Source organism: Lutra lutra, chromosome 10 (assembly GCF_902655055.1).
Source record: "Lutra lutra chromosome 10, mLutLut1.2, whole genome shotgun sequence".
Lineage (NCBI taxonomy): Eukaryota > Metazoa > Chordata > Mammalia > Carnivora > Mustelidae > Lutra > Lutra lutra.
The window spans coordinates 65781891-65800583 of record NC_062287.1 but is presented as its reverse complement, the minus strand read 5'-3'; the positions used below and the strand labels follow the sequence as shown (position 1 = coordinate 65800583).

General features: G+C 37.4%; 1 protein-coding gene across 3 annotated transcripts in view; it reads left to right on the top strand.

Annotated features, from left to right (window-relative positions):
• The first annotated feature begins 209 nt into the window (after positions 1-209).
• RNF141 (ring finger protein 141) overlaps positions 210-18693 on the top strand; it is a 40614-nt gene continuing 22130 nt past the window's right edge. For 2 of the 3 annotated variants that reach the window (XM_047693306.1, XM_047693303.1), the window contains exons 1-3: positions 210-354; positions 11734-11926; positions 14481-14589. In XM_047693306.1, coding sequence (XP_047549262.1) covers positions 11784-11926; positions 14481-14589 — 252 coding nt within the window. In that variant the 5' untranslated portion in view covers positions 210-354; positions 11734-11783. The other variant, XM_047693304.1, reaches the window with a different exon arrangement.

The window sequence follows — 18693 nt, the reverse complement described above, 5'->3', positions numbered from 1 at the left end:
CTGGCCAGGCCAGAGGCAAGTCCACCTCACAGGGCCGCGCCTCAAGGAGCCTGCCAGGCGAGGCTTCACCCGCCCCCTCCTGGGCCGCCACCCTCCCCACGCAGACGGCCTCATGGGGCTCGGGGGTCGAAGGTTCTCAGACAAAGCGGCATGAGAGAGCGGGAGCAAAGGACTGTCCTGAGAGGTTGGCCACCGTTTCCAGGCAACAGGCTGGGGGGGGGGGGGGGCAGAGCTGCTGCGTCACTGAGGTGCGACCCGGTCGCAGGCCGAGGCAGTGTCGCCGCCGCTCGCGGGTCTGAGCGGCGGGCTGAGGCGGAGCTGCCACTGCCGGAAGCGCAATGCCTTGAACCTGGGGTGAGCTGCCCAGTGCCGTCCTTTCGCCATTTCCCTTCCTTGTTGCTCCAAGACCCTGGGGCTGGGAAGAGAGACACCCGCCAGTCCTCAGCTGCCGAGAGGCGCTTCATTGGGGAAACAGGCCTGGCCCTGCCACCCTTCCTAGGCCTCGGCTTAGGGCGCAACGCTGGCTTGGGAGGCCCTTCCGTGGACGCTATCTCCCCAACCAGTTTCCAGTGACCGGGGCTGCAGATGTCTTGTCCGGTAGGAAGGGTGATTCAGGGGAACCAGGAGAGAGTGTGTCCTCCTCGAGCCGGGAACCGCTTTTGAATATTGCCGCCGGCGCAGTCAGTGGGCTAGCGGATGTAGCTGTTGGTTAAAAGTGCAGGTGCGCTTGAGGAGGGGCACAGGCTTCTAGGATGGCCAGAGGGTGGCGGGTGTGCTTAGCAAACACACCGATGCTGCAGAAACCTGTGTGTCCCTGCCGCACTCCAGATTAGAAACCCTTGCCTCGGGCGATAGCTCTGAAATGGCCAGGTGGGTCTGCTTAGCCGGCCCCGGTTGCTAAATTACCTCACACTGCCGGTCCCCCTAAAGGGCTTGCCTGATCGAACCAGCTACCTTGGCCCGATCGGAGACAAAAAGTTATCTTGCTAATAATTGTAGTAACTATTCTTGGAAAGGAAGCCTTCTGTGTTAGCGTTTGCAGTGATTTATTCTTCTATGTGTATTGTGTTACCAAATGTGGATTTACTGCTGTTATTCAAATTTATCCCTACCCCTTTTATTAAATTTCAGTCTACGTTCATATTCCAGCCCTGTCCTATTTCATGTTGCCAAATGATTTAGTTCTTTCCTCTGGTATATTTATAAAGCTGCCTTAACAACACTTATTATGGTTTGTAAGTCTTAGATCTTCTGCATAAAGTTATTTTTCTGCTCTTCTCTGTCCATTCAGAATTTCATCTGGGCTATGAGGTGCCATGGATCAACAATCCTAAATCAGTAACCTCTATACTGAAGTCACTCCTAAGAAATGATGCTTTCTGAATTGAAAACTCAAAAGTAGTATGGATTTTTGTCCTTCACTTTGATTCTCCCTGACTGTGGTTTCTAAGTGGTTTCCTCCAGAATATGATCCTAGGTTTCAAAAATGTGTTCTTTGTCATTTGGGATAAGCCTGATCCTTCTTACTTCATGTCTAAACACTTAACACACTTCTGTTCCCCTTCTCCCAAAAAGGCAGGGGAGGTCCAGAGAGAGTTCTTACAAGTTTAGTTAGTGTGTTTTTCTAAATATGAAATGTATTTAGCAAGCACTATCAGAAATCCATAGTCTTAATCTCAAGTACTCTCTTTTGGTAGTTTTTCTTTCTTTAATTTTTTTTTTTTCTTAAGATCTTTGAGGGGCACCTGGGTGGCTCAGTGGGTTAAGCCTCTGCCTTCGGCTCTGGTCATGATCTCGGGGTCCTGGGATGGAGCCCCCCATAGAGCTCTCTGCTCAGTGGGGAGACTGTTTCCCCCTCTCTCTGCCTGCCTCTCTGCCTACTTGTGATCTCTCTCTCTCTGTGTCACATAAATAAATAAAATCTTTAAAAAAAAAAAAAAAGATCTTTGAGCCCAGAAAAAGTATTCCAGCTCCTATAGTAACTGGTCTAATTGTTTCCTTATGAACCTATTAATAGCTGCTATTAATTTCTTGTCTTGCAGACCAGCTGATATCTGGTTACAGATCTAGAATTTGATTAAGCAGTGAGTAGTAAATAAATAGTACCCTTAAGGATCTAGTATTTAGAACTTAGTTTTTACCACTGATGTTAAAGCTAACTTAACAATGGATGTAGTTGATGATTATTTCAATTATAAATATCATTTTTGTAAATAAAGAAGTAGATACAAAAATTCATGGAGAACAGGTTTCAGAGAGGTTTTCTAAGTACTACAGTACTTGCCACCTAGTCATTTTACTGTACTTTCAGGCTTCTTAGCTTTGCTTTAATCCTTTTATGAATGGATATGGTTTAAACATTCATGGAGCTTTTTGCTTTGTTTCGTTTTTTTGTTTTGCCAGTTACCCATGATGTGATTTTTATATCTTTGTAATGAATATTTGAACTACAACAATTCATTTGTTAGAAAAAGAAGTGATCAAGTGTATCTTACCACCCACTAGAGAATGTGGCATTTTTGGAATTCTTGATATTCTTATGAGTTTCAAAATAACATTTATTCTTTACTTAGAAAATCCTTCAATCCTGGTTTTTTGAAAGCACATTACAGGCATACCTTGGAGATATTGCAGGTTCAGTAACAGACCACCACAGTAAAGCAAATACTGCAGTAAAGCGAGTCAAATGAATTTTTTGGTTTCCCAGTGCATATAAAAGTTACGTTTATGCTATACTGTAGTCTATTAAGTGCAAAAGCATTATGTCTAAAAGAAAAAAGTGTATGCCTTAATTTAAAAAATACTTTATTCCTAAAAAACGCTAACCATCATCTGAGCTTCCAGCAAGTGATAATTTTTTTTTTTTTTTTTGCTAGTGGAAGGTCTTATGTCAGTGTTGATGGCGATTGATTGGTCAAGGTGATGGTTGAAGGTTGGAATGGCTATGGCAATTTCTTAAACTAAGACAGTAATGAAGTTTGCCTCATTGATTGACTCTTGTTTTCATGAATGATTTCTCTCTAGCATGTAATGTTCTCAAAATTGGAGTCAGTTTTCAAATTGACTTCTCAAATCCTACCATTGATTTACCAACTTAAGTTTATGTAATATTCTAAATCTTTTTTTTTTTTTTTCTTTTTTTTTTTTTCATTTAAACAGTCTTCACAACATCTTCACCAGAAATAGATTCTATCTCAGGAAACCACTTCCTTTGTTCATCCATGAGAAGCAACTCCTCATCCATTGAAGTTTTGTCATGAGATTGGAGCAATTCAGTCACATCTTCAGGCTCTACTTCTAATTCTCGTTCTCTTGCTCTTTCCACCACATCTGCATTATCTCCTCCACTAAAGGCTTGAACCCCTCAAAATCATCCATGACCTTTAGAATCAACTTCTTTTTTTTTTTTTTTTTAAGATTTTATTTATTTATTTGACAGACAGAGATCACAAGTAGGCAGAGAGGCAGGTAGAGAGAGAGGTGGAGGCAGGCTCCCTGCTAAGCAGAGAGCCCAATGCGGGGCTCAATCCCAGGACCCTGGGATTGTGACCTGAGCTGAAGTCAGAGACTTAACCCACTGAGCCACCCAGGCGCCCCTAGAATCAACTTCTTGCAAACTACTGTTCACATTGATATTTTTATCTCTTCCTATGTATCATGAATGTTCTTTTTTTTAATTTATTTATTTTTATTTATTTATTTTTTTTAATTTATTTGACAGAGAGAGATCACAGTAGTCAGAGAGGCAGGCAGAGAGAGAGAGAGAGAGGGAAGCAGGCTTCCTGCTGAGCAGAGAGTCCGATGCGGGACTCAATCCCAGGACCCCGAGATCATGACCTGAGCCGAAGGCAGCGGCTTAACCCACTGAGCCACCCAGGCGCCCTGTATCATGAATGTTCTTAATGGCATCTAGAATGGTGAATCATTTCCAGAAGGTTTTCATTTGACTTTGCCCAGATCCACCAGAGGAACTGTTGTCTTGTGGTGGTTATAGCCTCACAAAATGTTAACAAATAAGACTTGAAATTACTACTTGATCCATGAGCTATAGAATGGATGTTGTGTCAGCAGGCATGAAAACAATATTAATCTCGCTGTACATCTCCATCAGAGCTCTTGGGTGACCAGATGCTTTGTCAGTGAACAATAATAATTTGAAAGGAATCTTTTTTTCTGAGTAGTACCTCTCTACAGTGGGCTTAAAATATTCAGTAAGCCATATTGTAAACAGATGTGCTGTCATCCAGACTTTATTGTTCCATTTTTAGAGCATAGGCAGAGTAGATTGAGCATAATTCTTAAGGGCTGTAGGATGACTGAAATGGTAAATGAGCACTGGCTTCAATTTAAAGTCACCAACTACAGGGGCTCCTGGATGGCTTAGTTGGTTAACTGTCTGCCTTCCACTCAGATCATGATACCAGGGTCCTGGGATTGACCTTCTCCCTCTCCCTCTGCCAGCTGCACCTGCTTGCACTCTTTCTCTCTCAAATAAATAAATAAAATCTTAAAAAAGTAAATAAAGTCACTAACTGCACTAGCCCCTAATAAGAGAGTCAGCCTGTCCTTTGAAGCTTTGAAGCCAGGCATTGACTTCTCCTCTCTAGCTATGAAAGTCCTAGCTGACATCTTCTTCCAGGAGAAGGCTGTCTCATCTACACTGGACGTCTGTTGTTTAGTGCCGCCACCCTCATGTCTTATCTGAGATCTTCTGGATAACTCCCTGCAGCTTCTGTATCAGCACTTGCTGCTTTACCTTGCACTTTAATGTTAACAGAGATGACTTCTTTCCTTAAACCTCACGAACCAACTTCTGCTAACTTCAGACTTTTCTTCTGCAGCTTCCTCACCACACACAGCCTTCTTCGTAGAATTGAAGGGGTTAGGGCTGTGCTCTGGATTAGGCTCTGGCTTAAGGGAATGATGTGGCTGGTTCGATCCTCTATCTAGACCACTTAAACTTTCTCTATATCAGCAGTGAGGCTGTTTCACTTTCTTATCATTTGTGTTTTCCCTGGAGTAGCACTTTTAATTTCTTTCAAGAACATTTCTTTTGCATTCATAACTTGGTTAACTAGTACAAGAGGCCTAGCTTTTGGCCTATTTCAGCTTTTGGCATGCCTTCTTTACTAAGCTTAATAAGTTCTAGCTTTTGACTTAAAGTGAGACGAGTGACTCTTCCTTTCACTTAAACACTTAGAGGCTGTTGTAGGGTTATTAACTGGCCTAATTTCAATATTGTTGTGTCTCGGGGAATAGGGAGGCTAATGTAGAAGGAAAGAGATGGGGGAACAGCTAGTCTGTGGAGCAATCTGAATATACATAACATTTATCAATTAAGTTTGCTATTTTATATGGGTGCAGTTCATGGCACCCAAAAACAATCACAATAGTAACTTCAAAGATCACTGATCACAGATTATCATAACAAATATAATAATAATGAAAAAATTGGAAATATTGCAAGAATTACTAAAATGTTACAAGAAATGAAGTGAGCAAATGCTTTTGCTCCAAATAGATTTGCTCCATGCAGGGTTGCCACACACCTTCAACTTGAGGGTGGGGGGTAAGAGGCAATATTCGTGAAACACAGTAAAGCCATGTGCAATAAAGCAAGGTGTGCTTTTATATCCTGCCGGAAAGTACAAAATTATAGGTGGCATAGTAGTATGAGACCTGCTAATTCTTTGAATCTTTTTACTGGAGATTTATCTTTTGCTGAATTCTATGTCAGTAATTGGCAAATTATATTCCTATGCTATACTATTACTGCATGATCTAGAGGTAATTATTTGATAATATCAAATAATGAATATTTCTCAACTTATATAAATGTTAATTTAGTGATACATTTTTTCAATTTTATATTTTTCTTATATTTTTAAAATATCAACTTCTCTCCAAGTGATTAATAGATGAATGAACAAATTAGCAAGTCAAAAGAATACTAAGTGAACAATAATAAAAAAAACTGTCAACAATATTTATTTTATCCGTTCATAAACATTTATTGTATGTTTATGTATCTACCAGAAGAGAGAACACAGCTTCTGTCCGCAGGAAGCCCACAGAGAGGGATGGTCAAGTGACCTAACTGATAATATGTGCTATTTTATAAAAGAATGTGCCGAGTCACCAAAGAGGGACACTGGAAAACCTGTGGCGGGTGGCTAGAGGGTGCCACAACAGACTGTTTTTGTGAACATGCCCCCTTGGTTTGTTTTTATAATACATATAGATGACAGAGCCATATTTTTATGCTACTGATGCATATTAAAATTAATCATTATCATTATTCTATGGTAGTCAAAATAAATTGTAAATTCCAGACCCTGTCCACTGAAGCAGGTTAAGAACCACTGCCCAGGCTCTCTTAGTGCCTAAATAGGTGTCACCTTTTAATACAGGAGTTAGTGATTAGGTTTCCCAGATACCAACTGCAATTACAGGATAAAAAGTTAATATGCTGCCTCAAATTATAAACCTTATTCAAAGTTAGACCATCAGATCAAAACAATGCAGAAACAAAGGGACTATTTTCTAACTCAATAAATAAGTGACCATGGTTTCTTTTTAAATATCTGTCTGGTAGGCACATTGGTTAAATTATTACATGTTTTCTTAAATATTAAGATCATGTATTTCAAAAGTTTAATTTTTTTTTTGTTAAGTATGTAGGTGTAATTTAAAATTTTCAGTCTAGTTAGTTAGAATTTTTTACAGCATTTGGATTGGATTCATACATGAAAGCTAGAGGGAATTTAGGTTTCACTTTAGGAATGAAATACTAGGTTAGAAGTCACCTACTCTATTTCTCACCCAAGCAAAAATCTTCTCTAAAACTTACTTATTAGATGAACTTCTAATCTTTAAACACGTCCACACTTCCAATGAAAACAGACTGACATACAGGAGGGCCCTTAATACCTCTGGATAATTGTGGATGATAGGAACTTTTTATTTGACCTGAATTTGCCTAATTCACACTTACTGGCCATTCTTTTCACTGTAACTATATAAAATAAATCTTTCTTCCTCTTCTACATGAAATATCTCCAAATGTTAGAACAAACCTGTTGGTTGTTACTGAATTATTATCTAGAATAAGTCCCTTTTTTTTTCCCTTTTCTAGATCCATAACATCTTGTATACTCTTCCAATTATGTTAAAATGATTAATGCCCTTTAAAAATGTGACTGCCTAGGGGTGCCTGGGGTGGCCCAGTTGGCCAACTCTTTATTTCAGCTCAGCTCATGATCTCAGGTTTGTGAGATCAAGCCCTGCATCAGGCTCTGGACTGGGCGTGGAACCTGCTTAAGATTTTCCCTCCTCTTCTGTCCCTCCCTCACCTGCCCCTGCCTTAAAAAAATAAATAAATAAATAAATAAATAAATAAATAAACTTTTAACTGCCTAGGGCTGATTACAGTACTTCACTGTGATAGACCCATTACACAGCACAATAGGACTAGGGTCTTGATCTGGACATCTGCTTCTAGCAAGAGTTTAGGGCTATTTTAACATCATCTTGTCCTTATTTTACTGCTGACTTATTTTGACTGAAACCTTCAGACTTTATATTTTAATTGCTTTTAAGCACATCTTATCTGTGTGTTTTTGTGCACTTGACTTTCCAAAACATTCAGGGTTTAACTCTTAGTCATATATGACACAACTTATTCCATTTCAGAAAATCATTATCCGTTTCGATCTTGATCCTAGGACTCAGTGGACACTATTCATTCAGACCAATTTTAGCCATCCACTGCGCTGAGCAGGCTTGCAGGCTTGTTTCAGGTCGTCAGTAACACGGTAAAAAAGCCATCTCTTGGTACTGGTCTCCCTCTCCCTCTACTTGAGTCACTCTAGCCTTTTTTATTAACTCTCAGGCACCATGCTCCTTCATACATTAGACTTCTGCCTATAACCTCTGCCTAAAATGTCCTTTCCTCTCCATGCTTTTGTCCCTATTTGGCTGACTGATCTCAAGTAAAATGTTTGCCTAAGGATTTCCCTGACACAACACTAGGTCAGACCTCCCTTTTATAGGCTTTTGTAGCACCCTGTACTTGTTTGGCTTAGCTTTTTTCATCTTATAATGTATTTATTGGTGTGATTGTTGTCTCTTCCCTGCTTTATCATATGCTCCATGATGCCAAGAACCATGGTGGTTTTTTTTTTTTTGCTCCCTATTGTATCTCCATGGCCTTAAAAAGGCCATTTCCAACACCAGTTTACAACCCCAACTCCTGATGATGTTTTTACACATTTTATACATTTATATTTTATACGTTTGAGTTAGAACAAGAAAAATAAGGACAAAATTCACATGTATATGTGTGGTGTATGTCAATGGGAAGTTACTGCCTTCTTGGGAAAGACTTATTTTAACATTCTTCTACTTTCCAAATTATACATGGTTCTCTTTAAGTTTTTTGTTAAGTTTTGGGGTATTTTGTCTATTTTTGGAAACCGTCTTTACTGAGAATAAAAATAAATGTGTAAACCATGGGACTTTGGTATTTTACTAGACTATGAAACCAGAAATTAATGTTGAATACCCTAGAGACCATCTCTAAACTAAGATCTTTCTCTTTGGATACAGTTGCTATGAATCCACTTGGCTATATTTAAAATACATAATTGCGCCTTTAGAGATTTTTTTGGTGACATGGGTCTTCTTCAATGACTTCCTTTCATTTATGTCTGTAATGTAATATTTATTGTTGCCAAGTAGGTTCAGATTCAAAACAGTAATTGTTGGGTTTTCTTTTTTAGGTATAATTTTACTTTTCCTTTATTTAATGTGACTGAAAGAATAAATCTCAAGAACAGTAACTTAAATTTTAATACCAAAAGCAAATTTACATATTTATGGTTACTGAAAACTCTTATTGTAAATGGTTTTATATTTTAGAGTTAAACACATTTCATAAATATGTATAAAATATAAATAAATAAAATACATAAATAAATAAATTTATTTACTTATTGTAACTAAATTATAAATAAAAATATAAATCAATAAAATATGAATGGGCATTAAAATAATTAGACCTTTATTATTTTTTAATTAAATAATAACACAGATTTCCTGGCAAACTTTTCCTATAAAATTGTTACTATTTAACCTGCTTTATGTGAGCGTTAATTTGTGTGCAATAAAAATGATAGTTTTTGGTGAATAGATAAAATGGAATTTCTTGGGGAGGGGAATCAGATCATTTTAATTGTAATTCTTTTTTCTTCTCTTTTTAAAAATATTTATTTATTTATTTTAGAGAGATAAGGCACGTGCGAACATGTACCCTCACATGCAGGGGCGGGGGTAGAGGGAGAGAGAATCTCAAGCAGAGTCCCCGCTGGGGAGCAGGGCTGATCTCACCACTCTGAGAAAATGACCCCAACTGAAATCAAGAGTCACAGCTCAATCAGCTGAGCCACCCAGGCACTCCTGCTTTTTTCTTCTGCTAACTTTATATTACAAAAAAACCCTATCAGCTATGTGACTTTGTTATTTTAACCTCTCTGTGCTTGTTTCCTTAACCATCCTGTTTCTTCATCTATGAAATGGTAATTATGGGGATTTGAATGACTGTTCATGAATACATGTAAAGTGCTTAGAAGATTGTCTCTTCAGAAGATCACAATGGGAGTGATCAAAAGTATTCGCTGCTTTTACCATTAGTAGTAGTAATTGTGATGAACAGGGATTTTCATATTAAGTTACAGAATAAGTCAGCATAGACAAAAATACTAAACTTTATTTTCTATTTTAACCATATTCTCAATACTTAATATTCTGATAAATCATTATTTACCAAAGGAAAAAACTTTGTAGAATAAACACATTCAGTTCTTCTCTAGCCACAATTCATAGACTTACATCTTTCAAGACTTTAGTTGTTCAATAAATGTTTTGTGATTACTTTTTTAAGTCAATTCAACAACTTATTGATCTATATTGATAGTACATTATTAAAGTAGTAATCTAGCCTTTTAACTAGAATATCACCTTCATACTTAGAAAACAAATTTTATAAACTCTAAGTTTAAAACACCTGGAAAAGTTGAAAAGCAAAAATGCTGTCTTTTTTTCTTTCCTAAGCAGAAAATGGGAGGTGCTTAAATTACCTAATATTTTAATTTTCTTAGATTTTCAAACCAAAAACCTGTTTAATTTGCATATATTTTACAATCAAAAGTAAGCTGCACATTTACAAATAAAGTAATTCAACAACAAATGTTATCTGGCTGATGAAAATATATAGGATTATATATCTTCATATATCATAGTGGTCAAGAATATGAACAGTATACCCTATGACCCAGCAATTGCACTACTGGGTATTTACCCCAAAGATACGAATGTAGTGATCTGAAAGGGCATGTGCATCCCAATGTTTATAGCAGCAATGTCCACAATAGCCAAACTATGGAAAGAGCCTAGAGGTCCATCAGCAGATGAATGGATAAAGAAGATGTGGTATATATACACAATGGAATACTATGCAGCCATCAAAAGAAACGAAATCTTGCCATTTGCAATGATGTGGATGAAACTAGAGGGTATTATGCTGAGCAAAATAAGTCAGTCAGAGAAAGACAATTATGATCTCACAGATATGAGGAATTTGAGAAACAAGACAGAGGATCATAGAGGAAGGGAGGGAGAAATTAAATAAGATGGGACCAGCAAGGGAGACAAATTATAAGAGGCTCTTAATCTCAGGGAACAAACTGAGGGTTGCTGGAGTGGAGGGGGGTGGGAAGGGTGGGGTGTCTGGGCGATGGACACTGGGGTGGGTATGTGCTGTGGTGAGTGCTGTGAAATGTGTAAGACTGATGAATCACAGACCTGTACTTCTGAAACAAATAATACATTATATGTTAATTTAAAAAATATATATATGCATTTTTTAAAATATATATATAGTCATTTAGGGACACCTGGGTGGCTTAGTCCGATAAGCGTCTGCCTTCTGCTCAGGTCATAATCCCACGATCCTTGGATCAAGCCCCAGAGGGAGGCCTGGGGCGAGGTGGGGGTGGAGGGGGTCTCTGGGGGTGGTCTCTTTAAAACAATAGTGGCTATGAGCTTAGACCTGGGGCACCTGCTTTCAGAGCTGCCTCTCCCTTTATCCCCAGGAGGCAGGAAGTCCCCGTGCCTGCAGGTTTCTGAAGATACCTCCTCTATGCTTTTCTTGGAGTGGGGAAAGAGCTTCCCCACCGAAGCCAGTTCCCCTGCCAATGCAAGGTGCTCCCTTGTCTGGGTGGGAGTTCCTGCTGTGCCACTTCCTCTCTGCAGCTCTGGGTGGGTTTCCTACACTCTACACCCAGTTCTCCACATTTAGAGGGATAGCATCTACCTCTCAGGGTGGCTGCGAGGGCTGCCTGGTACACAGCAAGTGTTCAATAAACACTGGTTGTGGTCATTAGTGTTCAAGCCAAAAAAAAAAAAGAAGCCTGCTTTTCCTTCTCCCACTGCAGTCCCCCTGCTAGTGCTTATACTCTCTCTCTCTTTCTCTGTCAAACAAGTAAATAAAATTTTTTTTTAAAAATCATTAAAAAATAAATATATAGTCATTTAAATAAATTCCACCTTAGATACATTTAAGTCTACTGAACTCTCACTTAAAGGTATTCCTAGTTTTTCTTATTTTCTTGAAGTGATGAGTATATTGCTGTTTTTATAGTGTATATAAAAGTAACTTTTGTATATATTTGACAGATAACTATGTGAAGCAACATTGTTTCTGGATTTCAAGACATCCTTTCATCATGGGACAGCAATTTTCAGATCAGACACAGTTGGTTCTTAACAAGTTACCAGAAAAAGTAGCAAAACATGTCATATTGGTTCGAGAAAGTGGCTCCTTAACTTATGAAGAATTTCTTGGGAGAGTAGCAGAACTTAATGATATGTAAGGCTTGCTCTTTTTCATTTTATTTTTTCTACCTGACATGCCCCACATGCTATGACTGTGTAAGAGGTAACCAGAAATATTGATTGGTAAGACTGAATGTTTCAGTAGCAGCAAGCAAATATATATTGAGTACCTACTGTAAGACCTGCTATGTGGCTATTTTAAAACATATATAGGAACGATGAACCAAACAAACTTAAAATTGAATTTTAAACACAGGCTTATAAATCGATTCTTATTTGAAAGCACTAAAGGTATGTAAAATAGAAGAGAATAAGCCAATTAGCCACTCTAGAAAAAGCTTCCAGGTATAGTCAAAGGGCACTCAGGTTTCTATACATCAGCCAATTCATCTAGTTAATAATAAATCTTCTGTGTTTGTTCACTAAGCATTATTTTTGCCAGAGAAACACATAAATAGTAGTAATTCATTTGTCACCACCAAGGATTAAGGCATTTTTAATTAATATTTTCCAATTAGCTATACCATCTTCAAATCTCTTGAACACTTAAATAGATTTCTAAGATGGAATTTAAATTTCTCTGCCTTCTAAAAGTACATATCTAATAGAACTGTGCCTTTTCTTTGTGAATTTTTCCTTTATTATATCAGTTTTTATACTGATCTCTATAGAAGCTATTAAAATAGAATCTACTGTTACTATCCAGTCATGAAGAATAAAGAATGTCTTAAAAGCCAGTTATCTTAGAAGATAGTTTCTTTTAGAAACATCAGATTTCCTCTGAAACTAATAATACATTAATGTTAATTAATTGAATTTAAATTTTTTTTAAAAAGAATTTAAAAAATAAAAAGAAACAGTGGATATCATTCATTTAAAAAAAAAGGAGAAAGAAAGAAATTCTGTATGGATATATGGATGGATCTTGTATGAATATACATATAAATTCATAGAAAATGAACTCTTAAGTATACACACTAAGTTTCTGGGAAATTGGTGAAAAGAGAGGCAGGAAAGGGAGATTGTACATTTTACTGTGTATAATTATGTATTGTCTGCTCTTTTATGATAAAAATATAGTCATAAAACTCTGGCATTTTATTTATTTATTTATTTATTTAATTATCCAAATGGTAATATTTGCGGCATTTCTTCTGGGACCATATTCTTAAGGAGTAAAAATGGATTAAGAATTTAATAGTATCGTGAATGGAATGCTTTTTTAAGTTTATTGTTTTGATTCTGATGAAGAGTAGTCAATAACATTTGCCATCCCTTTAGAGTCTTGGAACTTACATACGTAAACCATCTGTTCTTTAAATTTTTGCCTTTTGGCTTTAAATGCCAGATAAGTATGTCATGTAAAAGGATACACAGGCTAAGCTTACTGTGTAGTACAAAAATGATGGTAAAGAATATCTTACTTTTATTTATTTAGCGTAGGACGTTGACTGGAATTAGTTCTTAAAACTGATTTCCATGGGTCATATTTGAGCGTTTCACAAGGGCAATGCTGCCTGAGAATTATAAAGTTAAATCTATACAGAAGAAGCATGGCTTGATAGCTAGAAATAGCTGGGTACTAGCGCAGATAAATTACTTTCACTGGCAGACTTTGCTACCTAGGGCTAGTTCCTTCATTGTCAGTGGCCTCTAGTTAGCTGTACATCGTTTAGTTCAAAGGTGATATCGCCACTGGTGCTCAAAAAGAAATGTGACTAATGATAAAAGGGAGCCACAATACTTAAGTATATCTTTGATCTAATTTAAATTGGCATTAATAAGAAGATACTGAATCTTCTAAAAGTTATATTTTTATGCTAGAATCCTATGGCTCTCTAAATTAAAATTACTCTGCTAGAGGAAAACAGCAAAGCTGTATTTAAGGTGTCTCAAAATCATTTGCTTTGATCCAGTCCCAAATTGTAAAAAAAAATTTTCAGAGTGGTGTGTGTTGTTTAAATTAGGACTCAACCAAGAGCAAGATTTTTTCATACTTTATACATCTAAGGCAATAGTCAAAATGTAGATAAGTGAAACTAGCTAAATTTCTTCTTTAAGTACCTGATTCCTTGGGCATGTTTTTTCTAGATGTCTTTGTTAAACATTGAAAAGCCGTTGAGAGAGGCACCTGGGTGGCTCAGTTGGTTGAGCAACTGCCTATGGCTCAGGTTGTGATCCTGGAGTCCTGGGATCGAGTCCCACATTGGCCTCCTGCTCAACAGGGAGTCTGCTTCTCCCTCTGACCCTACCCGGTGTCATGCTGTCTCTCTCATTCTCTCTCTTTCAAATAAATAAAGTCTTAAATAATAATAAGAATTAATAATAAATAAAGTAAAAATCTACTGTAAATATTTGTAAATATTCTGTCAGCTATGCAGTTGATGTTAAAAACTTAGTTGTATGTTTATAATCAAAACATTTCCATCCCAGTGTTTAAGAATCTACTATGATCATTATTGTTATCTGTCTCTGTATTTTCTTCAATTTTTTTTCTCTGTTTTAAAGTGTTTCTTGAATCTGGTTTCATAGCTCCATTATTTTATAAGACTTTTCATAAAATTAGCAAATGTGTTTTCTCTTTGCAGAACTGCTAAAGTAGCTTCTGGCCAGGAAAAACATCTTCTCTTTGAGGTACAACCTGGGTCTGATTCCTCTGCCTTTTGGAAAGTCGTTGTACGGGTGGTCTGTACCAAGGTGAGAATGATAGAGACTTCCAACTCTGAACTTAAATTCTTTTGGTGATTAGAACCACATTTAATAGTGTAGTATAGTAGAAATAAATGTTAATAATTTGTTAATTATTAACATTTATTTGTAAAACTCTATAAAACACAGTTTTGTTAGTGTTGTTGCCTTCCCAGTTAACTGTTTGAATCTCATTGGTTATACAGTTGCCATATAGCAGAGATTTTTATAATCAAAGGAGGTGGTAGTAACCTCTTACCATTCTACCTCTCTTTTCGGATTTTAGCTGGCTGTGGAATCCTAAGGTAATTCCCTACTTAGCTCTAAGATGACTCCCTAAAAATTAAAGTTATCTTAGGAGATCATTTCTTTTAAGAAGAATAGCTTCATTCACTTAATAATTTAAAAATCCATTAGAAAGATTTGAGTATTTTTAGTTTTGTGTTTTGGTTTTTGTGTGATTTTTCATTTCTGTTTTTAGAAATTTTTAGTTACAGTCTGGATTTTTCACCATCAGTGTACTGTCTTTTAGTTGGTTTTTAAATCTTAGGTGATTGAGTATTGCTAAAAAAACATAATAGCAGCTGTCATAGAGTATGAGTAAGACTCATCCAACAATGGGTAGATTAGAGAGGTGGTAATTAATCTTTTTGAGGCCATAAACCTTTTGTTGAAAATGAAGGAATGCATTTTATTAGGCCTTCTCCTACCCCAACTCCTGCCCTAAAACAAACAATAAAACCATCCATATGCATGTAAATAATAATTTGAGCATTCATGAATCCCCTGAATTCCATTCCTGATCATTCTGTAAAGAACTACTGGGTAAGAACATTTTTTTTTCTTTAGTGTCATGGACCCTGGAGGTTACCCAAATAATATGCCATGTTTTCCCAGTGGGTCAATTGCCAATACTATGCTTTAAGTGTAGAAGGATTGATTATGGATATTTGATCAAATTAGATGTTCTAATCAACTTAAGTAGTAAAAGAACTTTAAAGAGTTTAGAGAAGCAAAGACAGAGAGATGTTAATTCCATATTTGGCTAAGTGCCTGAAGGTGAATGGCACTTGTTAAAGTTTACAGTTGATTTAGAGAGAATACACAACATAGTTTAATACCATTTAGCTCGGTCTATCCACACTAAACATTTACTTATGTTGATTATTTTTTATAAACATATAATATATTATTAGCCCCAGGGGTACAGTTCTGTGAATCGCCAGATTGACACACTTCACAGCACTCACCATAGCACATACCCTCCCCAATGTCCATAACCCCACCACCCTCTCCATACCCCCCCTCCCCCCAGCAACCCTCAGTTTGTTTTGTGAGATTAAGAGTCTCCTGCGATTTGTCTCCCTCCCAATCCCATCTTGTTTCATTTTTTCTTTTCCTACCCCCCCAGACCCCCCATGTTGCATCTCCACTTCCTCATATCAGGAAGATCATATGATAGTTGTCTTTCTCTGATTGACTTATTTCGCTAAGCATAATACCCTCTAGTTCCATCCACGTCATCACAAATGGCAAGATTTCATTTCTTAAATTCTTCTTTTTTTTTTTTAAAGATTTTATTTATTTGACAGAGAGAAATTGCAAGTAGGCAGAGAGGCAGGCAGAGAGAGAGAGAGGAGGAAGCAGGCTCCCTGCGGAGCAGAGAGCCCGATGTGGGGCTCGATCCCAGGACCCTGGGATCATGACCTGAGCAGAAGGCAGAGGCTTTAACCCACTGAGCCACCCAGGTGCCCCAAGATTTCATTTCTTTTGATGGCTGCATAGTATTCTGTTGTATATATATACCACATCTTCTTTATCCTTTCATCTGTTGATGGATATCTAGGTTCTTTCCATAGTTTAGCTATTGTGGACATTGCTGCTATAAACATTCGGGTGCACGTGCCCCTTCAGATCAACTACATTTGCATCTTTAGGGTAAATACCCAGTAGTGCAATTGTTGGGGTCGTAGGGTAGTTCTATTTTCAACTTTCTGAGGAACTGCCATGCTGTTTTCCTATGTTGATTATTTTTAAAAATCCAATGTTGAAGAGCAATATGATAGCTGTCAGAGAACCATCATTAAAAATTTTTGTATTATTTATTACAGAGGTAGCTAATGTGGTACTAGTGTGGGCAGCAGTGTAACTTTATACAGTGTATAATATGTTACAAATCATAGTAACAGAACTCACATTGAAATACCGACAACTTGATCCAACATCCTGTTTGCTATTTATACTTGGATTCCTAGACTCAAAACTTGTATACCAACCACATATTTTGTGCATTTTCTGGGTGTTTTTTTTTTTTTTTTTTGCTTGGTTTTGGTACTGGGTTTATATTATATTTATGTTAAATTCATTAGGGTTTTTTTTTTTACAGTGTTATTAATGCACCTACTCTCTAAAGAACTCTGGGAAATCCTCAGCTTTTGACTTTGCAAGGAATAAAGTAAAGAAGAAATGAAGAACTGAGCTAAAAACCTGTAAAATATATTCAGACAGGCTCAGTATCTCCCATACTCCCATCATCCCCAGACTGCAAATTACACTGCACATAATGTTCAGGTATATATGAAAGTCCAACTTCAAAGGAAACAAGGGTGAATTTATAAGAACTCTAGCCATAAGATTATTTCTGAAAAACAAACATTCTGGCTCCTTTTCTTGCCTTCTCACAGTAATTAGCTCTCTGATCTTGTCAATTTTCTCTCTACCAGGTTTCACTTTCTGACTTATCCATAAGACAGATTCATGCCCTGTAGGGGGCTGTAACTATAGTTCAGGCTTCTCTTCTCATCCAGATTACCTTAGATTCTGTGATTAATCACCAGACTTCCAGACTCTTCTCTTAATTCTAAGATAACCTTTCTAAAGCACAGCTCTCATCAGATCACTTTCCTAGCCAAAACTCAGCAACAATTCTTCATTGGCAACAGAATAGTCCCAGCTTGTTGACCTGACATTCAAGGTCCTGAACAATCTACCAACCTAGACTATTTTTTCTGTTTCAGTTACCACTATCACCTTTTGCACTCCAGTCTCACCAGGGTTAACTAATTAAAGGCTGTATAGCTGTTAGTTTCCCACACGGTGGGAAATGAGCCTCTGCTCATTGGTTCCTTCAGCTAGAAAGTCCATTCCTCCCTCATTTAAATTGCTATCGGTTACAAGTCAGAAAACTCCTGTTACACTAGTTTAAAGAAGAACACTATGTATTTTCTCACTTTTTAAGAAATCCTTATACAAAGTGGTTCCCAGATTGGTTAATTCAAAGACCTAGCAGATCCCTCTTCTCAGTTCATTGGATCACTATCAGCTCGTGTCCCCTTCTTATACATTGACCAAAGAGCTACGATTACCATGATTGGTTTAGGTTAGACTAACCAGGACTGACTCTCAAGTCATTTCAGGGAGTGAGAGACACAAAAACAAAATCAGGGCTCTGCTGGCAATGAAAAGTGGGAATGGCTTGTGGGTAATCAGGTGATAGTTTCTCCCATATCTTTTTATTCCTGCATGGTTAGACTTAATGTCTCTAAAGGTCCGACTCAAATACCATCTCATCCATAAAGTCTTCCTTAATAGAAATTCTCTTGCCTCTTCCAAACTCCGATAGCATTTTATTTATACTTCATAAACTAAATTCCACATTAAGAATAAAATTATTAGGGACGCCTGGGTGGCTCAGTTGGTTTAAGCAGCTGCCTTCAGCTCAGGTCATGATCCCAGCCTCCTGGGATCGAGTCCCACATCAGGCTCCTTGCCTCAGCAGGAGCTGCTTCTCCCTCTGCCTCTGCCTGCCACTCTATCTGCCTGTGCTCACTCTCTCTGTCAAATAAATAAATAAAATCTTTAAAAAAAAAAAAAAGAATAAAATTATTTAGGTTCTAAGCTCCCCTAGTAGATAGTAAGTTCCCGAGGGCAGGAGCTCTGTCTAGATTCATCCTTTTATCTCTTATGGCCTGTACTGCTTTGCATCTGGTAGGAACTCAGTATATGTTGAGTGAATAAAAATCGTAGAAGTACTTCATTTTAATATGACTGGGATAGGCTTAAGTTTTCCTTGTTGACTGATACAGTATACTACCTAATTACATTCTCTCTCCA